The 25,123-nt window shown below is 39.1% G+C and overlaps 1 protein-coding gene across 1 annotated transcript in view; it reads left to right on the plus strand.

Moving 5' to 3' along the window:
- LOC114047898 (O-acyltransferase like protein) overlaps window positions 1–25,123 on the plus strand; it is an 85,541-nt gene that overhangs the window by 46,139 nt on the left and 14,279 nt on the right. Inside the window, 5 exon segments of the mRNA XM_027868791.1 lie at window positions 5,269–5,501; window positions 8,401–8,580; window positions 11,360–11,462; window positions 14,291–14,392; window positions 15,683–15,848. Of these exon segments, the coding sequence (XP_027724592.1) occupies window positions 5,269–5,501; window positions 8,401–8,580; window positions 11,360–11,462; window positions 14,291–14,392; window positions 15,683–15,848 (784 nt within the window).

Below are 25,123 nucleotides of genomic sequence, written 5' to 3' on the forward strand. Positions count from 1 at the left end.
CCACTAGTGGTGCATTCTCTCAAGTATAAGAGGGGCTCCCCTGAACCGTAGTTCCAGCTTTTACAAAGAAATATTTATTTCAAAGATATGAAAAATATACAAACAACTTAGCTTGGTTCTTATAGAAAATAGTCCCAGTTCCAAGTCCAAAACCCTCCTTGGGCTCCAGGCCCAGGACACCCTGGCTTCCCAAGGCTTCTCTGCCAAGCTAACTGGCTGCAACATCCTGCCTGGAATGGAATCTTAGCTCCAAGGTCACCATTGCTAGAATGTCTAGGTCTGGTTGGGATCACTGTTGGGACCTGAAACTGAGGACAAATGAAACATAAAACAAACACTACTATCCATGGGAATTGAAAAGAAGAGAGGGAGGAAAAGGTACCCTCTCTTTCTCTTCAGTTCAGGGCACTCCCACTGTGGGTGAACTGTGATTTTTCATCCTCTGGAAGCAGTAGGAAAGAAGTTGAATCAGAGAGTCAGAAAAAAAAGTGAATGTCTCAATCTTCCATTTTAAAGATGCCACCTATTCTGTTTAATCAGCCAATCAAAGGTGATTGTAGTGGAAAAGCTCCTCCATCTTTGGAGATCTCAACATGCCCAGGACAAGTCTTTCAGGATACCCCTATGTTAGGCAAGCTGAGCCTGCAATAAAGTGTGGCATTAAACTCAAATAGAAATGGGCATATTGACTTAGAAAATCACAAATTGGGGCAGGTAGGTGGTGCAGTGGATAGAGCACTGGCCCTGAAGTCAGGAGGACCTGAGTTCAAATTCGGCCTGAGACCAAACACTTGACATGTACTAGCTGTGTGACCGTGGGCAAGTCACTTAACCCCAATTGCCTCACTTAAAAAAAAAAATCACAAATTAACACATCTATGTTGTATCATGGGCAGCTAGTAGTGCAGTAAATACAGCACTGGGCCTGGAGTCAGGAAGAACTGAGTTCAAATCTGGCCTCAGACACTTACTAGATGTGTGACTCTGGGCAAGTCACTTAACCTTGTTTGCCTTAGTTTACTCATCTGTTAAAGGTGCTGGAGAAGGAAATGGCAAACCACTCCAGTATTTTTGCCAAGAAAATCCCAAATGGAGTCATAAGTCTACTGAAGAACAACAAATGCTGAATTGTCTGTTTTTTTCATTTTGTTAAACATTTCCTAATTACATTTTAATCTGGTTCAGCCTTGCCCCAGAGTTTTAAACCTCTAATCTAAAGACAAGCCCCCTTTACACTTCATTGCCGAATCTATTGGGCTTTTCTCAGTCTTCATCCTTCTTGACTTCTCTGAAGCCTTTGACACTGTGGATCACCCTCTTTTCCTTAAAAATTTTCCTCTCTAGGTTTTCAGGACACTAATTTCTCCTTGTTCTCCTCCTCTTCATCTGACTGCTCCTTTTCAGTGTCTTTTGCTGAATCTTCATCCAGGACATAACCTTCTAAGAGTGGGTATTCTCTAGGACCTCTGTCCTGGCCTTTCTTCCCTTCTTCCTTTCTACCATTTCACTTCATGAATTCATCAGCTCCCACGGCTTTCTTTAATCATTATCTCTAGGTTGATGATTCTCAGATCTGCTCATTCAGTCCTAATCTCTCTGCTGACCTCCAGACTCACATCTCCAGCTGCCTACTGGACATCTCAAATTGAATGTCTCATTGATGTCTTAAACTCAGCATGTCCAAAAAACACATTATCTTCCCCTCCAAACCCTTCTAGCTTCCAAACTTCCCTATGACTGTTGAGGGTACCACTATCCTACCTCTGTTATTCTTGATCCTCATTCTCCCTCATCCACCATATTCAATCTGTAACCAATGCCCATGCAAACGTCTCCCAAATATACCCTCGTTTCTCTTCTGACACTGCTATCACCTTGCTAGAAGCCTGTATTCCCTCATGCCTGGACTATTGCAATAACCTACTGGTGAGTCTGCTTGCCTCAAGTTTTTCTCTATTTCAATTTACCTTTCACTCGACTGTCAAAGTGATTTTTCCTAAAGCATAGGTCTGACTACATCAGCCCCTCTTCCTTCCCCCACTCATATAAACTCTAGTGGCTCCCCATCACTCCCAGAATCAAATATAAAATCCTTTGTTCAGCCTTCAAAGACCTTCATATAGTGGCCACATCCAGCCTTTCCAGTCTTCTTGTATTTTACACACTGACCCCTCCCCACCAGACATTCTATGATCTATGACACTGATCTATGATTCTATGATTCTATGACACTGGCCTCCCTGCTTTTGCTCTCACAAGTAACTCCAGCTCTCGACTGTGGGCATTTGCATTGACTGTCCCCCATGCCTGGAGTGCTCTCCCTCCTCATCTCCATCTCCTCACTTCTCTGACTTTCTTCAGGTCACAGCCAAAATTCTACCTTCTATGGGAAGGTTTTCCCCATCCCCCTTAATTCTAGTGTCTTCCTTTTGTTGATTATGTCTGACTTATCCTGTATTTAGTTTGTTTTCATGTAATTGTTTGCATGTTGTCTTCCCCATTGGACTATAAGCTCCTTGAAAGCAAGGGCTGTCTTGCCTTTCTTTGTATCCCCAGCACTTGACATAGTGCCTGGCACATAGCAGGTTCTTAATGAATGTTTATTGACTGACTGCAATCATGTGCTTCAGAAAACTGATGGTAAACAGAATTTTAGAAAAGTTAGATATGATAGACCTCTGGGAAAAACTGAATGGGAATAGAAAGGAATATACCTTTTCTTAGTGGTACATGGTACCTACACAAAAATTGACCATGTATTAGGGCATCAAAACCTCACTTCAGAAACCTGGACAAGATGCCTAAGATCCATTCTGTTTCTGACATTCAATGATTCTTCTAATAAATTTGTTTCCCTATAACTTCTGTTACAGGGAACCCCTTGTTCCTAATTGTCTCCTCTGAAACTTTCCGATTTCTATGTAATCCTTCTTTCAGTTGGTATCCTTTTAGATATTTGAAGATAACTATCACTTCCCCCTAAATCTTCTATTTTTCAGGATAAACATACCCAGTTTCTCATCTGAATTGTGGTGTCAAGTCCTCTTATAATTCTGATTATCTTCCTCTGGTCACACTACTGTTTTTCAATGCCCTCTTTTAAAATGTAGTACTCACAACTGAGCCTTACTCGTCTAGAAGTGGTCTGATGAGCACACAGTACAGTGGACTGTCTGTTACTCCTCCCCTCTGGTACTAAACACTATTTCAAGGATCTGTGATTTTGTCTGCATCTGCTCTCTCCACCAAGGTAGATGGAAATCCTTCTATGATTCTCTTTGAGTCTTGGTAGCTGAAAAATGTGTTGTTTGACACACAGCTTCTCCTAACTTAGATATGTGTCCTCAAATGATAGGTGTAGAGCCTGTGACGGGGTCCTCAGTTGAAACCTTGGCAGTTTAGAAGGTCCTGGCAGAGCTGGAGCTCCCTGGCATAGCCTTCAAGAGCCCAGGATCATTTCTGGGCCATGGTGATGCATCAGAATAAGACCTTAGAAGGAGGATACAAGCAATTTATTTCCATTAATGAAGTCTAGGATTGTATTATGGTTGGGTGTGTGTGTGCCAATTTTGTCATACTGTTGGCTAATATTAAATTGGCAGACCACTGAAACTACCAGTTTTTTTTTCCTCCTTGGCATAAATGACCTTTAAGCTAAATCTTCCCTGATTTCTACTTGTGGAGTTAAATATTTAAACTACAAATTTAACATGTTATATTTGTCTTCATTAAATTACACTTTCTCAAATTTAGTCCGTTATTTCAGCCTGTTGAAATATAAATGATTGGCATTTATGCAAGCTTTTAAGTTTAACAAAGAGCTTTAAACACTATTTGTCTCATTTGATCTCTTATACGTTGCCTCACAATCATCCCATGAAAAGGTGCTGTGATTCCCATTTTACAGATAAAGGAACTGAGGCTAAGAGAGATCATGAAGTTTGCCCATAACCAGAAAGTGAGTATTAGAGGTGGAATTTTGATCCAGGTCTTTCCTGAATGTAGGTCCAGCACTCTTTCCATGCTGAAATCTTTTTGCATTCCAGTTCTTCTATCCCACATATATGCAATCCCTCTTAAATTTCAGTCATCCATAAATTTGACAAGCATGTTACATGGAAATTGTTTTGCATGATTACACGTGTATAACCTATGTCAAATTGCTCACCTTCTCAATACAGGGAGAGGTAAAAGGGAGAGGATTTGGAACTCAAAATTTGAAAAAAGAATGTTAAAATTGTTTTTACATGAAATTGAGAAAAAATTAATTTAAAAATTTCAGTCATCCATAAATTTGATAAGCATGTAGTCTGTACCATCATCTAAATCACTGATAAACTTATTGAATAGAAAAAAACAAGGAGATAGCCCTGTACCACTCCACTAAAGACCTCCATTGCAGGTGAAAGAACAACAATATGAAATGACATTTATATAGTCCTTTGAGGTTTGCAAAGTATTTTGCATATGTTGACCCATACTATGATCTGAAGAGTGTCACAGAACTTTCCTCTGCCCCAAATATCTCTTTGCCTCTCCCTACAACCTGTTACATTATCTGAAATATCTGTACTAGAGATTAATTTTTCCAGGAATCCAATACTCATTCCCATGAAAGCTGAGTAAAATGCAAGCCATTATCAGTCTTTAGAACAATAGCATAAAATAGGTCACCAGAAATTAGCAATCTAATTACCTCAGAATGCTTCACAGATGGGCACACAGGACAAGGAAATTTCAGTAAGGAGTTCAATAGTCTCCATAGTATGAGGGTAAAGCTTGGAAGGTAAGCATTGGACATGCAAGGGCCACATGAAGATGCTTGACATGGACACTGAAATGGGAAGAGACACAGAAAGGAGAGTTGGTCCACTATGGAAGATAAACATCATTTTTCTACTTCACACTTTTGTCAAATAACCTTAAGGGTTAGTGCTGAGGCACAAACTACATAAACTAAACATATACGTGTGTGTGTGTGTGTGTGTGTGTGTGTGTGTGAATTTTGTATTGTGTGTAGAAAAGTCTAATACAACACTAGCCTGATTGGAGAAGGCTTCCTGGAGAAGGTGGCTTTTTAAACAGTTATTTAGCACTTACTGCACAGATCGTTTAGAATAGGCCTTGTGGTACCATATAAAAAAATAAAGAGGAGCTTGAACTGAACTATTTGGGAGGAATAAAGCCTTTCTGAGGAGACAGGTATGGCTCTAAGTGGGAGGGAAGGCAGAAGTGAGCAGAAGAAGACACAGTCCTTGTTCTCTACAGGTGCATTAGTTTGCTGTTCATTGCCTTGCCAGAGGCTGGTACTCTCTATGTAGCAGCTGTGGGCTGGGCAGGAAATCGTGGGGAATCATCATCTGCTGACTTATATCTGGTCTCTTATGGATATTTGGCGGAGAGAGACAGAGATGGATCAAGAAGAAATATGAGATGGATTGAGTCTCAGAGTAGCTCGTCACTACCAGGAGCCTGTGATAATACCTCTTGCAGAAGAAAAAGTAGGTATTTATATGATACCATGATGCATATGTGTGTGTGTGTATGCGCGTGCACCAGTGTATGACCTAGAGACAAGCTTTCACTTGAGAAATCATGCCAAAGACTATTCTTTCACTTGCAATTTTAGACTCTTTTCACATATTCCAATACAGCTAGGCCTTTGAAAGGATTGTAGGATGGTTAAAAGCCATCATTTATGGAGTGTTTTAAGGTTATAAAGCACTTTACAAAAATTTTATCCTCACAAGAGTCCTGGGAAGTAGGTGCTCTTATTATCTTTATTTTACCTATGAAGAAACTGAGACAGACAGGTGAAGTAATTTGCCCAGGGTCACACAGCCGATAAGTATCCAAGGTCAAATATGAACTCAGGTCTTCCCAACTACAGGCCCAGCACTCTCTCTAGACCTAGGCCCCTGATCCAAGTCTAGAAGGGACTTTTGTTGCTTTGTCATTTCAGGTATGACTCTTTGGGACCCCATTTTTGGAGTTTTCTTGGCAGATACCAGAGTGGTTTGCCATTTCCATCTCCAGCTCATTTTATAGATGAGAAAACTGAGGCAAATGAGGTTAAGTGGTTTGCCCAGAGTCACACAGCTAGTAAGTGTCTGAGGCTAGATTTGAACTCAGGTCTTCCTAATTCCAGGCCTAGTACTCTATCTACTGTGCCACCAATCTGCCCAGAAGGGACTTTAGAGATCATCTATTCTAACCCCCTCATTTTACAGATAAAGAAACAGAGGCCCAGGGAAATGAAGTGACTTACCCACAGTTACATGAGTACAGTAAGCATCAGAGGTGGGAATTTGAACCCAGGATGTCTGTCCCTTAAAATCAGTGCTCTTCTCATTGTATCACATACCGAGTTTGTTTATCACTGATATACCCACCCGCTATGCAGACCCACACATTGTTACATGGCATGAAAGATGCTGCTTTGCTTTTCTAATAATTACCTAGCTTCATCCTATGCCAGTAAAGTCCTAGGTCAGAGTAGGGTTTAGCTGCCTTCTAGCAATTCTCCAAGTGATAATTCTGTGATGTCTATCTCTATACACAGGGTAAAGGTTCTATAAATTCTACTGAAATAAGTTTATTTGTGTGTGTGATTGCAAAGGTATACATAAACCAAGGTAATGAGAGTTAGTAAGCAACAGAACCTAACAAGACAACACAGATCCTGAACCAGAAATAGCTGTGACATGACCTGGTTGGCTGGAGAGATTGGTGAAGGTCTTTTCTTGATCTAATTTCTACAATTCTCTGACTAGCATGGCTTTCAATTAAGCCTGATTTAGGTAACAACTCCCACTTATGTTGTACTTACCAAGTTCTAGCCTCAAGAAAAACAAGAACAATAACGACAAAGAAAATGAGTACCTCAATGACCAAACTTGGCTTACAAGAAGCAACAAAGATATTTACCTCCTTCCCTCCCTTCATTGGAGAGATGGGAGCTATGTGTGTGTGGCATCGCACAAACCATCGGACACAGTTGATGTGTTGGTTGGTTTTGTAGAACTGCTTTCTTGTTTTCCATTTTTCTATTTCTCTTTTAGGAGTAGCAAGGTGGTACAGTAGATAGAGTGCCGGGCCTGGGGTCAGAAATACTCATCTTCCTGAGTTTAGATCTGGTCTAAGATACTTTCTAGCTTTGCAACTCTGGGCAAGTCACTTAGCCCTGTTTGCCTCAGTTTCCTCATCTGTAAAATGAACTGGAGAAGGAAAATGGCAAACCACTCCAGTATCTTTGCCAAGAAAACCCCAAATGGGGTCATGAAGAATCAGACACAACTGAAAACGACTGAACAACAACAAAATTTCTCTTTTATTCTGTATTAAAGGGGATAGCTTTCTGAGTATGGGAGGGGGAGGGACATATTTGGGAATGAAGGTGATATGAAAACAAAAGATATCAATACAAATTATAAAAATATATTTTAAAATTAACCTAAATCTCTTTTCTCATTCTGTATGGTTCTTCACTTACTGTGGATCCAGAGAAAAAACTGATCAAGGCAGGGTACAAATTGAGAAATTCTTGCTCATGTCCAGCTACCTTTATTGCCTCTTGATTCTGCCTGGGGAAAAAGGCTGAATGAGAAGAATAACTTCCACTAGAAACCAGACAACAACATGAAACTATTAAAAATAATGAAAATATGGACTTGTGCTTTAAAAATGCTTTACACACATTATCTCGTCTGATCCTTCCAGAAACCCAGTGGAGTAGGTAATGCGAGTATTATTATCTCTGTTTTACAATAGATATTTGGAAACTAAGGCTCAAAGTGGTTAATATTTGAGACCAGATCACATGAGTTCTGGTAAAATCAATTCCATTTTCATCAAATAAAATTATATTTGATTTGAAAAGCTTAGTGATTTTAAAAGTTTGGCCAGATCCTGATAATAAGTAAGTTATTTCTTGGAAACAAGCCAGGAACTTTTAGAGATGCCGTCATTGTTTGAAGCCATTAGAATTCTCATCAGTAGTGAACTAGCAGAGTATCAGGCAAAAGGTGTTCAGTACATAGTCAAAACTCAAAACATATATTTGTTGGACATAAGTGCTTTGAGGACAGTTACTGTTTATTTTTTTTCTTTGTATTCTACAAAAGTGATGTTTAATGAGTGTTTGTTGAATTAAATGAAAAAGAAAAAGCAACCTTGAAGACAGTGACTTAATTCCCCCCAATATAAAAAATAATGTTTAAAAAGCTGTTTAGGGGATTGCTACATCAATAAAATTATAGGTCCTGTCCTTATTCCTTGGTTAACACCAGAAATGTTCCTGGTGTGTGTATTCAACTGATAAAAGCACTAGAGATGTCATCTGGGGTGAAAACATGATCTGCCTTGGTCAGACTTCCTCATGAAGCCATTTTTATTGTTTAGCCTTCTTAGGAATCTTGGACCAAACTCTGAAATGTTTTTCCTGGCAGAAGAATATGCATGCTGTCTGGACTCCAAAGCTCACTGAAGGGGCCTGCTCCACATTAAGTGGCATCCAAGTCTTGAGTCTCTTATGGGTCATTTCTGGACACACCAGTCAGATGACCGCCTGGCAGTCTCTGGGTATGGAGAGCTATTATTATTATGATTATGGAGAGCATCCTGCTGTTAGACATAGTCACAGATGGAGTTTGGTCAGTATTGCATTTTATTATTGAAAGTTGAGCAGAGAGACTTTACTAGTCATTTTGCTATTGACTCAGTGGCCTTAAGCATCAGCCCTCAGCATCTGCCTTCTTTTTCTGACCCTCCTGCCAGTTAAGCCTAGGTACCTCATTGTCTAAACCAGTGATGTTGAAATCAAGTAGAAATGGATCCCTGTGGGCCACATATTGACTTAAAAACCCACAAAGTAATATTATCTTTGTTATATTGTATTTTATTTATTTTGTATTTTACTTATTAAACCTTTCCCAATTACATTTTAATCTGGTTCAGACCGGGAGCTTTGTGGCTACTTGCAGATAGCAGTGGCAAGTTCAACATTTCTGCAACTCCCAGACCACCCATAGGCACAGCTATTTAGGCCAAAAATTAGCACAATTTAAAAGTAACTCAACGTTCCTTAATGATAAGTAGAACTCTTTATTTCAATCAGCTGGCTTAAATATGAACTAATGTTACTTCAATAATTCAAAAGATCCCTTGGTGCTGGCAACATCCTTTCCATGACTTAGTATACAGTCTTCATGAATTACTGTGGCAAGAAATATTTGTCACTGAGTAGCCAACTTTCAGGTGATAAGCTTCTTCAAACTTAGTATGGCCAGTCTTGAGATAATAGGCATGTAGCCTACTTCTGGATCAGTACTTAAAATCTTTTTAGCTTGATGAGACTTCCCTGAATTTGTGCTCCACTGGCATAGCTGTTGAGAATCGAAGGAGTAGAATTTATATTGGAGTACAGTTTTAATGGGAAATCATGTAAAAAAATTATGTTTGCAAGAATGATGCACAATTTTGAGCCAAAATGAAAGAAATTTGAATCCCTAGATAAAGTGAGGTACTTCATTTTCTAATTTGCAACTAGTATCAATCATTACTTCTCTGACCCTGTTTTGTCTTTAAAACAGTGGGACTGAACTAGATTATATCTGATATCCCTTTGAAATCTAATATCCAATATCCCTAGAGAACTTGACCTATGTCTTACTAGGTAAACTAGGAAGTTATCTGAGGCACATAGAGGTTATGTGTGATGCCAGGAGAAAAAAGCCAGGAAGTGACTAAGTCAAGATTTGAACCCCAGACTTCTTCTGATTCTAGGCCTAACACATTATCCACTGTGGCATGCTGGCCAGGGGACCCAAGTAGTACTTAAACAACCTTCAAACATGAGAGAAACTTATTATATTTGCTTATTTCAAACATACCACAAAACATTAGATGAACCTGTTTCCGTTAAAACAGGGCAGGTAATATCCAGGCCCCAATGGACCAAAGTAATAGGTAATTCATAAACAAGGAAAGCAATAGCAAAAAAAAAAAATACTTGCAGAAATTTTTAACCTCAGTAGTTATGAAAGAAATTCACCTTAAAACAAGTGTGAAGTATTACCTCACACCCATATTTAGCAAAAATAGATAAAAAATCATGAAACCTTTTATAGAGGTCACTATGGGGAAACAGGTACATTGCTGGCTGGCAATGACGGTGGCAATGTAAATTAGTACCAACTTTGTGGAAAGCAATCTGGCAATACTCAACAAGAACCATAAAACTGACTTTTGAGTGAGTTATGAAACCAAAACTATAAAAAACTGAACAGCATTAACATGGACTGTCAGGGAGAGGCAGCCGACTTCCGTGATAAAATGCTGGCCAAGCTGGTCAAATACCATCTGGCTGGCAACCTTCCTTATGACCCTTTGACTAAAAAATTCTACTCCTGAGAACATATTCCAAAAAAAATGATTTGAAGCAAAAAAGAGACCAATTTGTACAAAGATAGTTGTGGTTGTACTAATTACAATACTAAAAAAAATCTGGAAACAACTCAGATATCCAAAAAAAATTTGAATGAAGGCTATATCACCATTAAGAGGGGAAAATATGTTTGTTTAATGTTTTATTTTTCCCCAGTTACATATTAAACTATTTTTAACATTCATTTTTAAAACTTGGAGTTCCAAATTCTCTCCCTCCACCCCCCCCCCCAATTGAGAAGGCAAGCAGTTTGACATAGGTTATGTATGTGTAGTCAGGCAAAACTTTTCCATAATAGTCATGTTGTGAAAGAAAACATAGACTAAAAAAAACTCAAGAAAAATAAAGTTAAAAAAGTATGCTTTCAATCTGTATTCAGACACCATCATTTCTTTCTCTGGGGATGGGTAGCATTTTTCATCATAAGTCCTTCAGAATTGTCTTGGATTATTGTATTGCTGAGAACAGCTAAGACATTCACAACTGATCATCTTACAATATTGTTGTTACTTTGTACACAGTGCATTTCACTTTGCATCAGCTCATTCAAGTCTCTCCAGGCTTTTCTGAGAACATCCCACTTATCATTTCTTATAGCACAATAGTATTCCATCGCAATCATATACCACAACTTGTTCAGCCATTCCCCAATTGATGGGCATTAAAATGGGAAAATATGAAGAATATACAGAAATATGGGGAAGTCTAGAGAAAAATAATGCAGCTAAAAGAAGAGAATTTAGTGCCCTCTATCCATACCAATCTTGTTAAAATATATCATAATGGATGGAAAAGATTAAAGTGTTAGTTATTAGTAAATTGCCATGGATGCTTAAGTTTATGTTTATCTCTTATTGTAAAATTGACTAAATTAAGAAAAAAATAGACTTACATGTACTTTTATGATCATTGTAGACAATGTGCTTGAATGGAAAACCAGAGTGCTTAAAAATCCCCTCTACCTCTTTTCTCAAAGTGGTCCATTCTACCTTGGGGTTGACACATTTTTCTTAATCAGGTAAATAATGTCAAACTTTATTTTTCAAATTTCTACCTGTCCCTCTTCCTGGCACCCACCCCCAATTATCTTCTCAATGAGGAAAGATGTAAGGACAAATTTAATTTTAGGTAACTTTGATTTTTCTCTCCATTTCTATTCACTGCTTTAAAGCCACAAACAATTTTTTCCTATTTTAAAATTTTATTTTATTTAATTAATTAATTAATTTATTTTTTCAATTAACAAAAATCCTCCTTCTCTTCCTCCCCTCCCTAATGGAAAAAGAAAGAAAAATAAAACCCTCATAACAAATATACGTAATCAAGCAAAACAAATTCCCCCATTGTCCATATCCAAAAAAATTATATCTCATTCTTCACCCTGATTTCATCCATTCTCTATTTGGAAATGGAAAGCATGTTTCATCATGAGTCCTTAGGAATAATTTTGTAGTTGGTTACTGCATTGATCAGAATTCTTAATTCTTTTTTTTTTTTTAGGCAATTGGGGTTAAGTGACTCGCCCAGGGTCACACAGCTAGTAAGTGTCAAGTGTCTGAGGCCAGATTTGAACTCAGGTCCTCCTGACTTCAGGGCCAGTGCTCTATCCACTGTGCCACCTAGCTGCCCCTAATTCTTAATTCTTTCAAAGTTGTTGTTATTAGGCAAATTCTTTTCCTGGTTCTACTCAGTTCCCTCTGCATCAACTCATACAAATCTTTCTAGGTTTTTCTAAGACCATCTCTTTTGTCATTTCTCACACCACAATAATATTCTTTCATATTCATATACCATATTTTGTTCAGCCAGGCAGACTCCCTTAGTTTTTGTCACTTGCTACTACGAAAGAGCTGCTATAAATTTTTGTACCCATGGGTATTTTGCAGGAATGTGCTGGTAAATGTTGAACAACTGGCTCTCTGAAAAAAATGTACACACTGTGTACTTTTAAGTAATTCTGTACTATTATTAATATGTTCTCTTTCACTGTCTTGAGTCTAGATAATCAACAAAACAATAAATCAAGCACCAAATTTGCTGCACTTGCCAATTTCCCAAGTGTAAATTCTAATGCTGAAAATTTAACAATGGGCTCTTGAGAGCCCCAAGAGCGAGCTTGACCACACTTGCCTCTCTCTTTGATCTGCACAAACATTTTCTTTAGTTTCTGCTTTTGCATCAAATGAGCTTGGCCACCTCCATAAAACTGCCTTTTGAACAAAGATGATTTCTACTTATTAACTTATGATTGAGGTAAGTAACTTTCTCAGGTTAGATAATAAGAGCTTGTACAGTGATAATGACAGCTCCCATTTATAGGCACACAAAACTTTCATATACATTATCTCATTAGATCCTCCCAATAGCCCTAAGAAGTAGGTAATGCAAATACGATCATCCCAAGTTACAAAAAACTGAGTGGCTGGAACTTGCTCACAGGCACTTAGCTATTACATACTAGAGCTGGGGGACAAAACTTAGGTCTTAGGACAACCGGTCAGGGCTCTTTCTATTGTGCCATGCTCCTCCTGTTGATTTTTATAGACCTCTGTTCACCCTTTCGGAGGAGGAAGGCTCAGTTTCACAAGTTTATCTGTCTGTCCTTTCTGATTGTTTATATTTTTCTGATTCCATTTTCTTGTGTTTGGTTCTCTCTGTGGTTTGTACCCTCACACTTGTGAAAACAATAACACACACCCTGCTCACATCAAACCAGTGCTTCCGAAGATACTTAAATTTCCACGGCAAGGCTAAGGATCTCTTGAGCTTTATTCTACCTTGAAATGAAGAAGTGAGTGAAATTGGAACTGGTTGTTCTACTTCTGATTTTGGCTACATCTCCTTTGATGGCCACATGATTTTAGTTTCTAGTATGAATCATCCTACCTGATTTCACAGGAAAATATAGTAGGAACAGAATGAAAAACTTCTTTAGAAATCTCACCTTATATCCCCTCACTGACACTTTCATTCTCTCTCTGCAGGGTGAGACATATTGGGTCCTTAATCAAACAATCACTAAGGACTTTCAGTTGTTTTTTTTTTTTCCAGTTGTGTCCACGTCTTCATGACCCCATTTTTTGAGTTTTCTTGGCAAAGATACTAGAGTGGTTTGCTATTTCCTTCTACAGCTCATTTTACAGATGAGGAAACTGAGGCAAACAAGGGTTAAGTGACTTGCCAAGGGTCACACAGCTAGTAAGTGTCTGACGCTGGATTTGAACTCAAGTCTTCTAGTTCTAGGCCCAGTGCTCTATCTACCGTATCACCTAGCTGCCTATCAGTAAGGACTGCTAGCTAGGAATACTAGACTTGGAAGTCAGGAGATTTGGGTTCAGTTCTTTCCTTTTTCTCCTGAATTATTAGCTAATTTTATAGCTCTCTCAGTACCTTGGACAACTCTTTAAGCCTATATTATAGATGAATCTTTGATACATTGATGGAGGGAGTTTCCACAATGAGCATTGCCTTTAATGATGAAATATCATAGATCTGAACCCTCCATCCCACCTAAAAGGAAAAAAAAGGGCTGACCTTAAAAGCAAAACCTCAGTTTCTCTATCTGTAAAATGTAGCTAATGAGCTTTGTCACCAAATCATTTGGGATTAAGCATTTTAGTCATGTTATCTTGTGTATGTTACTTCAGTTCCCTGAGTATCAGTTTCCTCATCTATAAAAAGGGGGTGATAGTTCAAGCACACAGTTGAGAAGATCAATTGGGATCACGTATTGCAAGAACTTTGAAAGCTATATGGTGCAATATTAAAGGGAAGGTATTTCTTTTCATCAGTAGCATTTTTAATAAGTAAATCTCATTTGATAATTGAATTATCATTCTCTTTCAGTGGTTGTTTAAGTGCAAGGTCATTTTTAAAGCTGTACTGGAATTCTGAAAAAGGGATAACCGCCAAAGTCGTACTGAGATACCTTTTCAATCGACTTGCAAGGCATGTTTATTTATATATTTCCATTTTATCATTGCTCTGTAATAATATAGGACTAATTTGCATTGACATACAGTAGATATCATGTTTCTCTGGGCCTTGTACATTTAGTGGGTACTTAGAAAATGTCTGTTGAATACATAAAGGAGTTTGTTTTATTGGAAGGTTTCTCAATAAAAAGGAAAGCCAGACAAAAAAAGATACTTTGTTCTTTGTAACTTGATTTTTGATGTTGCATAGGAGTCGACTAGTTACAGTAATGTTATAAGAATTTCTACAGGATTCCCAAGCCCTCAGAGAAGTCTTGGTTTCTCTCCCCAGTCTTCCCTCCCTGTCCTCTACTTTCACTATAGGGTCTCTTTCAGCCAGGCTAAAAGGATAGAGGCTATTTATTGGCCTGGTCACCTGGTCACATGGATCAGCATGGGAACTTTGACTTTGTTTCCAATGTATGCCAGTTTTCCCTCCTTTGGTAACCTGCTAACCCCCTGTTCCCAGGCTCACCATATTAATGTCAATAGTTTGGACACCTGATCTCCTGAGCTCATTGCAGCTCAGAACTCCCAAGTTTGAGATTCATCAGCCTTAACATCATCAGTAGCAGAGATCTCAGGGATTGTATCACTACACCTAGCAGATAGTTGTTATTTCAAGCAGCGTTCCCTATCACCAAATTTTCAGGCAACAAAGAATTGGGAGGGTTCCTTCCAATGAGTTGTAACAGGAGTTGTCCCGTGTGCTTTACATCTGCTGTGGGAAAGATGGCAGCATGTTATGGTGGAAGGTGTATGACTTCAAGTCAGAATATCTGGGTTTGAATTCCAGCCCTGCCATTTATTCCCTGTTTGAACTTGGGACCAATAATTTCACCTCTCTGGGCCTTAGTGGTTTCTGTTTTACAAAAGAGGTCAAATATATTTGCACTCCTTCCTCATCATGGTCCTTTGATGTAGGCAGTCTATATTTTATTATCCCCATTTTACAACTGAGGAAACAGACTCATAGAAAGTCAGTGACTTGACTAAGGTCACATAGCTAGGAAGTGGAGGAACAGGAACAGGAACAGACATTTGACCCTAAATCCAGCATTTTTGCCATTCCACCTTCGGGTTCTCATCTCATCACCTCAGTAATCCAAGTCATGGGAATGAGACAGGAGCAGATGGGAGAAGAGGGACAGTGATCTGTCCACCTCCCTGTCCAAACCAAACCAAACCAAATAGAAAACCTTGTGTGGAGGATCAAATGGATCATTGGTAAGTTACGTTTACACTCTCCTGGATCTCTTGCCAGGTTGCAGCCTCTCCACTTGTATTCAATATGTTTGCTAGTTGGATTGTATTCCCTTGCTCCCTGGGGAGCTTTCTGGGAAATTCCCATATACCATCTGGATAACTGCAGGAGGACGTGGTGGATGAATCTGCTCCTTCTGAACAACTTCATCTCTGTACAGAATCCTGTAAGTCTTCACTTGTGGAGTTGACAACCTTTCGAAAGTGATGGGCCAAGGTCCTGATCCCCTTTCTTTGGGTATGCTTGCTGGTTTAGAGGAGGGCTGATGGTGAACTCTGGGAGATATCTTAGCAGTTTGAGGGCTAAATCGCCAGCTGCTAATTCTATTACCAGTGGGGAAGGGAGGATTATAGTCAGGGCTGTGATAGAAAATGTTTAACAAGAGGGCTCACCTGGGGAGAAATATACATACATATGTACATACATAACATACATACATACATACATGAATGTATGTATATACACTTTTAAATTTTATCTGCATTAATAACATTTTATTAAGTCTAGATAAGCAGTAGAACAGTAAATCAAGCCCTGACTTGTAGCAGTTTCTTGATTTTTGAGGTGTGAGTGCTCCACTAAAAATTTAACAATGGCTTTCAAGCCAGTTAGAACTGGCTCCAGCACACCTCTGGGTATGGTGTTAACTTTTTAATTTAATTTAATTTTTTTGTCTTACGATTCAATTATTTATTTAATATTTATTTTCCCCCAATTACATGCAAGAATAATCTTTAACATTCATTTTTCAAAATCTTGAGTTCCAAATTCTCTCCCTCCCTCCTCTGCCCTCGTTGAGAAAGCAAGCAATTTGATACAGGCTATATGTGTGCAGTTATGCAAAACATTTTCATATCAGTCATGTTGCAGAAGAAAACAGACACACCGCCCCCCCCCCCCAAAAAAAAAGAAAAACAAAGTTTTAAAAAGCATGCTTTGGTCTGCACTCAGATTCCATCAGTTCCCTCTCTGGAGATGGATAGCATTCTCTATCACAAGTCCTCTGGAATTGTCCTGGATCATCCCATGGCTGAGAATAGTTAAGCTACTAACAGCCGATCATCGCGCAATGTTGCTGTCATCATGCACACTGTTTTCTTGGTTCTGATCACCTCACTTTATATCAGTTCATGTAAGTCTTCCCAGGTTTCTCCTAGAGCATCCTGCTCATCATTTCTTATAATAGCACAATAGTATTCCACTACAATCGTATGCCATACCTTGTTCAGTCATTCCCCAATTGATGACATCCCCTCAATTTCTAATTCTTTGCCATCACTAAAAGAGCTGCTATAAATATTTTGTAGGTATAGATCCTTTTCCCTCTTGTTTTTATCTCTTTAGGACACAAGCCTAGTAGTGGTATTGCTGGGTCAAAGGGTATGTACAGTTTTATAGCCCTTTAGGTATAGTTCCAAATTGCTTTCCAGAATGGTTGAATCAGCTTACAATTCTGCCAAGAGTACATTAGTGTTTCAATTTCCCCACATTCCCTCCAACATTTGTCATTTTCCTTTTCTGTCATATTAGCCAATCTGATAGGGGAATGGTGATTATGGTGTTAACTTTTGAGTAAGAAGATGATCCTCTCAGGTGGCAGGGAGGAAGGCAAGGAAGACAAAAGATTTACAAGACATCTTAGCATGTCATAGGGTGTTGAACTTTGCCCTATATTTTGTTCTTGCTCCTTGTGAAGTCAGAGATCATTTCACTTTGCCTTATAATCTTCAGTGTCTATCATGGTATGTGACACATAGTAGGTGCTTAATAAATGCTTGTTAATTAGTGGATTGTCTCCTGAGCACATTATGATACATTGTACATCTTTGTCACTCTCTACACAGAAACCCCAACATATGGATTTCAGTTACCCTTACCTCCTGACCCAAGCATCACAGTTGGTCTTCAGTTTCTAGCTGGACTGGTTGCAGTGAGTGCCATAGCTGCTTCTAAAGACATTGAAGCAATTTTCTTGTAATTCGCTTCTTGTGAATAAAAGCTTTGTGCCTGTAATTAAATGATGTCCCTGATTCTGGGTATGTAGCTGCAAAATCTGCTGAATGGCAAACTGCTCATGTGTGGCAGCTTCCTAATTACCCAACATAACCCAGTTGATAAACAAAACAGCTGCCTTCTGTTCACTGATGCCCAGGAGTTTAGACTAGAGTATAAATCACTGTCTAAATACCTGCAGGCATAGAAAGTTCCCTGAGGATGGGTACAAGAGCATGGCGGATGGTTCTGCTCTGTCCTCCCTGAAACAGTCTGAGCTTTGGCATGGGCACTGAAGCCCCAATATGTATAGCCTGTGGCACTCTGTGGGAATCAGAGTGGTAAGGACATGAGTCTGGTGCCATTTAATTTCAATTACAGGGCACCAAGAATCCCCAAAATCAAAATTATTCAGGTTCTCAGCAGCAAGTGTGCACAAAATCCCTTCCCTGGCAGGAGTTTCCTTTTCAACAGGCAAAGCTGTGCTTGCATCTGATTGTTCTGTTCCCCTCCCTGTCAGGCTGCAGGAAAAGAGTATTCAGGGTCTTTCTCTCCCTGAACAAATCAAGTGAATTGCTCCAAGGATTTTCTTGGCTCCATGAAAAAGCAGCTGCTTCATTTAGCACAAACAGGGACAGCATTTGAAATGGTATAGACTTGAGTAAGAACCTTTTAGGTCCAACATTGTATAGAGCGCTTCTAAGGCTATAGACCCAGGAGATGAGTGTCAGGGACCCATATTCCTAATTTAAAGGAGCAGAATTGTCTTTAGTGCTGGTTATGTCCTGGCCAGAGCAGGCCTAAAGGATCCATCTACCTTAGTTACAGGGGCAGCTAGGTGGTGCAGTGGCTAGAGTGTAGGGCCTAGAGTCAGGAAGACCTGAGTTCAAATCTGGCTTCGGACACTTACTGGCTGTATGACCCTGGGCGAGTCACCTAACTCTGTTTGCCTCAGTTTTCTCATCTGTAAAATGAGCTGGAAAAGGAAATGAACCACTTCAGTCTGTTTGCTAAGAAAACCCCAAATACAGATGTGAAGAGTCAGACACAATTGAACGACTAAACTTCAGTCACCCTGGAAGGGATAGCACGTGTGGTGAAAGATGTTGGGAGAACAGGAATAAGAGTGATGACCACCTTAGTGATGGCCTAGTAATAAAGGCTGGTCAGTACCAGATGGAGTAACTGTCCATTTTATAACTCCACTCGAGGAGTCTGCTGTATTATTCCTGCCTATTAGGGGGGAGCTAAAGAAGGAAGAAGACATTGGCATTTCTTGATCAGTGTGAGTTGGTCTTTTGAGACATGATCTGCCTTATTTTCAGAAACAAGGAGGAACTTAATTAGATTGTGTGGTCTAGTTAGTAGAGGAGGACAGTTCTCATTAAGGAACTATCTGTCCTTCAGAGCTCAATTCTATGTATCCCTTGGATGTGTGTGGAGAATGGGAGATGCAGTCTTGGTGGTGGCACTGAAGCAGTGAAACAGGCTGGTGCTGGAGTATGTAGATGGATTCTTGAGATCATGAGCTATTCTTGGATGGGAGGAAACAGTGAATGATGATTTTTAGGGGAGGACTCAGTGAGAATCTGATGATGCAAGGAGAAATTTCCTGCCATTTAGAGCTATCCAAAAGTGAAACAGGTTGACTCAGGAGGCTCATTTCCCCCTCATTAGAAGTCCTCAAGCAAAGGCTAGGTAATCACTTTTTGGGTAAGTGAGTCTAAGACTTTGCACAACTCTGCCTCATTTAAATCCGATTCACAGGCAAGTCAAGACATCACTGTCATTATGTCATTGGTCTTTGAGAAAAAGGACCACCACCACCAATGATGTTTGCTTCACTCCTGGTTCTATGCCTTGCTTGCCACACTTTTCCACCTTCTCTCCATCAGCCTCTCAACCTGGAGTTGCCTCTGCCCTATGATCTTCTCTTCTGATTGGTGAGTGCTGGCCTGGACCACCATTTCCTGAAGTTCCCAGCCCTGCTCATTTCACATCTGGCTCCATTCCTCCCTCTCCAGATTTTTCCACCTCCTTCCCAGCAGCCTTGCCCCTTATGAGCACCCTCCATCTCCTCTACTTTCTAGTTGCTCTTTGTGTTCTTGTCTTCCTCCATTAGAAGGTAAACTTCTTGAGAGTAGGAACAGTCTTTTTTGCTCATATCATTTCCCCCAGCACCGAGCGCAGTGCCTGGAACATTGTAATCATTTAATCTCTCTCTCTCTCTCTCCCTCTCTCTCTCTCTCTCTCTCTCTCTCCATCTATCCATCTCTATCAGTTAATCTATATCTATCCATCTATATCTATCCATCCATTTCTATCAATCAATCTATATCTATCCATCCATCTATATCTATCTGTCTGTCTGTCTATCATATGGAGAAATTCTTGTTTGGTTGCTAGTTGGAGTAAAAGTCCTCTAAAGTCCATTCTAACTGAGGTTCTGGGATCCTGTGGACCACTTAGAAGTGCATATTGGAGAGAGCAGCTAGGTGGCACAGTGGAAAGAGCACCAGTCCTGAAGTCAGGAGGACCTTTTCAAATCCAGCCTCATACCAAACACTTGACACTTACTAGCTGTGTGACCCTGGGCAAGTCACTTAACCCCAATTGCCTAAAAAAATAAAAAATTTTTTAAAAAGTACATATGGGATCATAAGATTTAGTGGTGTTCATGTGGTACATTCAAGTGATCCATTTTGGGCCCTTAGGAGCTTTTGGTTTTTTTTTTTTCAAGACAAACCAGAAATCAAATATAGAAAGAAAAAGAAAGCTAAGTTTTTTTTATGATGTAACTGGGTCCTAAGTCAGAGGCCCTACATCCTGTGCTTCAGAAGCATGCAACACAAGCACAGCACAAATTTTGCTTTACATGTGGTGGCATAATCACAAGGCTTAGCAATGCTGCCAAAGCCACTCTGTGTACAATTCAAATCACACCTCAGATACTTACTATCTGTATGACCTTGGTCTCTTAACCTGTTTCTTCTTCTGTTTCCTCATCTGTAAAGTGGAGATAATAATAGCACCTACATCTTAGGGTTATTGTGAGGATAAAATGAGATAATAACTGTAAAGCATGTCACAAACCTGAAAGTATTATGTAAATATCATTGTTCTTGTTGTTATGGGCAACAGTGTTTTACTTCTAACTACTGCCTCCCCTAACCCCCAAACTTCCTAGAAACTTGCCATCATTTTATTTACAATGCTTTATGACCCTCTAGATTAGTTTGTCTTCACAAATTTGGATATTTTAAAGATTGTCTCCTATGTACAGAAAATGTCAATCTGATCACAGTATTGGGCTTCAGTTTCTTCATCTGTAAAATGAGAGGCGGGAACAGATGGCCCAGCTTTAAATTTGTGATTGTATGGTCCTATGTTTTTTTTCCTCTTACAGAATAAATATGCCTTTAAACACCTGAGGATATCTTTCCTTTCTTATTGAAGAAATGCATCAGGAGTGATGGGGTGCACCTGAAATCTCAGCTACTAGGGAGGTTGAGGCTGGAGCATCTCTTGGGCTTGAGTCTGAGCAGTCATAGGTTAAGCTAATAATATGCTAAGTTAGACATTAATTTGATAAGCCCCTAGGAGTGGAGAGGGTCCCCCCAGGTTGCAAAAAGGTGGAGCAAATAAGACCAAATTGGAAATGGAGCAGATCAGGGCTTCTATACTGATCAGCCTATATTCTATTAGTTCATATTTGATACCGGAATGAAATGAGAGATTCAGAGTTCATTGAATAGTTAACAAAAAGAAGTTTATTTTTCCTTAACATAGTAAGGAGATACAACTTGAATATAGTTAAGACTTAGCTAGATGTACCAGAAACTAGTCTGCTCATCAGGGCAGGGTATGGTGACACATGTTTAGGCAAACACCAATTCTAAAGGGTGCCACCCCATGTAGGTGGCCCCTTTGTGCCCCAGATGGCCAAGAATTCCCATCAATACAGCCAGAGGACACCAGGAAGCTGCATCAAGTGTGGCACAACTTAAGCCTTGCCCCACCCTTAGGTCAAACAAGTTCCAGCTTTGTTACCTTTTAGGGAAAATCTAGCCTAACCCGTGTTGGGGAAGTGGGTGTGCTGGTAGATATTGGTACCTATGACTCAACTTCCCTAAAATGGGATTAGATTTTAATTGGGACAAAAATAAGGGATCTTTCAGGTCTAGAAGAAGGTACTTATGTTGGCTTCTTTGTCATGGCCTTCTAGCCCTAAGCATACTTTTTTAAAGAGATAGTGCATCAGGAATACCTTTGTAACAGTTCGGATGCAAAGAATTGTAAGAGAAGAGGAGGTCTTAGATTTAAAAGCCATGTAACTGCCAACCACCTATGATTCATGCCAGTTAACCTCTAGGCAAAGAAACAACTATAATGGAAATGGAACTATTAGCAACTAAGGCAGGCTTGGAGAATTAGCCGCAACTTCTTGAAGGGGCTCAATACTTAATCACACCCCCCACTGATAAGAACAATTTAATATATTTTATAGAAGCAGGTATCCTGTCTTGGTGTCTTGCATGACAAATGCTTCTTTTCTGATCTCTACTTCTTGTTTCTGGGTAATTCAGACAATTCTAGCTGTGTGATCCTGGGCAAGTCACTTACTCTTATTTGCCTCAGTTTCCTCATCTGTAAAATGAGCTGAAGAAGGAAACAGCAAACCACTCCATTTATCTTGCCAAGAAAACCCCAAATGGGGTCATGAACAGACAGACCCGACTGAAAAATGACTAAACAACAAAAAATGTGTCAGGTACTGTGCTAGGTGCTGGGAATATATAATGAAAGAGTCCCTGCCCTCAAGTTCACATTCTCTCAGAAGAGGTAACATATATACATACAAGCACATTTTAAAGAAGTTATATAAAGTATATATTAAAATAACAGTAATTTTGTTCAGGAGGCACTATCAGATACAAGAAATAATGAATGATCTCGTATAGGAAGGAGATAGTGTTTAAGTTGAGGTTTGATGGAAGTGTGGGATTGTAAGAGATAGAGGGGAGGAGGGAGTGGATTCCAGGCATGGGGGACAGCCAGTGTAAAGGCTTAATTGATTATGGAACATCATTCAGGAGGAATAGTATAAAGGCTAGTTTGGACTGGAATGGATGAAGGGGATGAGAAAGGCAGATTGGATCCAGCTTGTGAAGAGCTTTAAATGCCAAAGCAAGAAATTTGTATTTGATCCCAGGAATAACTGGGAACCACACGAGTTAATTGAACAAGGAAGCGATATGTCAAACCTGTGCTTTAGGAATACTACTCTGTGTGAGACATGTATGAAGGATGAATTGGAGAGAGGAGAGACTGGAGGCAGAATGGCTAATATAATAGTCCAGAAGAGAAGATGGTCTAAGATAGAGCCTTGAATGAAATGAAAGATGGCAAAGGAAAATTGAAGACCAGTGGTTTTCATTCAGGTAAGCCTGAAACCTGGAGAAAGACAGGTTTGGGTTCCAAATAAGGAAGACTCCTTCCAGCTGTAAGTTTGGGAGACATAGGATAGGCTTTCCCAGACTGTGGCCATTGGGCCAGAGAAGACGATCACAAATTAACTGTCTTGGAGGTTGTAGGAAGGTCCCTGGGTAGGTTCCAAACTCTTGCATGCCGTAAGTGATGGCTAAAGCAGCAGCTTCTGGAGGAGTCTGAAAGGTAGCACTGATTATCTGATTCCATGGTTCTGAACTAGAATTGAATCAATATCAAGGACCTGAGTAAGAAGTGAGTTAGGCAGAAGAAAACTAAATAGAGCAGGCAAATACCTCAAAGCCATTTATAACTGTATATACTAATAGCAATAGTAATAGCAGTTATAGAAAGCTTTAGAGTTTGCAATTAATTATACATTATATATTAATTTAACTTTTAATTTAATATTGCAGGAAAACAGTTGCATTAATACACTGTTACTGGAACTATAATGCAGCCACTCTGGAAAGAAATTTGGAACTGTTCCCCAAAAGTTGCTAAAATGTACCCCAGATATATCACCACTGGACCTATAGCCCAAAAAAGACCAAAGAAAGAGAAAAAGAACCCATATATACATAAGTATTTAAAGCAGCACTTTTTATTGTAGCAATCAATTGAGGAATGTCTGAATGAATTATGGTATATATGATATCTATTTGAAATTATGGCATAAAAATGTAATGGAATATTATTGCCCCTTAAGGAATGATGAAAAATATGTAAAATAGGAATTGTATTTCTTACCTTCTCAGTGGGTAGGAAAAGGATGGAAGGAGGAAGAAAATTTAGAAAAGAAAATAAAAATTTTAAAAAGAAATGAGGAAAGACAATTTCAGGGAAACCTGGGAAAACTTGAACTGATGCAGAGTAAAGTTAGCAGAACCTAGAAAACAATACAAGAACAATAACACTATAAAGAAAAATAAAGATTTTAAAACTCTGATCAATACAATGATCATAGTTGTCATCATTGTCATTGTCATCATCGTCATCATCATCATCGTCATCATTTTTGCTAATCTGAGTGGCATAGGCAGAACCTAAGTGTTGTTTTAATTTGTATTTCTCTAATTATTGTTAACTAATTACTATAAACACTTTTTTTCATACTCTTGTTGATAGGTTGGATCTATTCCTTTGAGAATTACCTGTGCATATTCTTTGACCATTTGTTTATTAGGAAACAGCTCTTGTTACATAATTGAATCCGTTTTTGGACATCAGGGTGCTATTAAAAAAACTTGCTGCAAAGATATTTTTCTCCAGTTCATAGTTTCCCTTCTTATTTTAACTACATTGATATTGTCTGTACAAAAATTTTAGTTTTATGCAACCAGAATTGTCCCCTTTATTATTTTCTGTGATTTTCTCTATCCTTCCTGTTTTGAACTCTTTCCCTGTCCATAGATGTGGCAGATATTTTCTTCCTTGCTTCTGATTTGTTCATGGTGTGATTTTTTTATATCTAAGTTATGTACACATCTTGAACTTATCTTGACATATAGTATGAGAAGTTGGTTTAAATTTCTGGCAGACTCATTTCCAATTTTCTCAGCAGTTTTTGTTGAATAGTGAGTCATTGTCTCAATAGTTGTATTCTTTGGGTTTATCAAACACTATGCCACTGTTTTGTGGGCTTTTCTATATTGTGTCCCTAATCTGTTCCACTGATCAACTTTTCTATTATTTATATAACAGAAATAGGCAATTGGGGTTAAGTGACTTGCCCAGAGTCACACAGCTAGTGAGTGTTATGTGTCTGAGGCAAGATTTGAACTCAGGTCTTCCTGACTCCAGGGCCAGTGCCCTATCCACTGTACTGCCTAGCTGTCCCAACTTTTCTATTTTTTAGCCATTACCAAATATTTTTAATGATTGCTGCCTCTTATAGTTTGAGACTGGTATTGCTAGACCCCTGTTCTTACTACTTTTTTTCATCATTTCCCCTTGAGAGTC

This window comes from Vombatus ursinus, unplaced genomic scaffold (genome assembly GCF_900497805.2).
Source record: "Vombatus ursinus unplaced genomic scaffold, bare-nosed wombat genome assembly UNPS02014791.1, whole genome shotgun sequence".
Lineage (NCBI taxonomy): Eukaryota > Metazoa > Chordata > Mammalia > Diprotodontia > Vombatidae > Vombatus > Vombatus ursinus.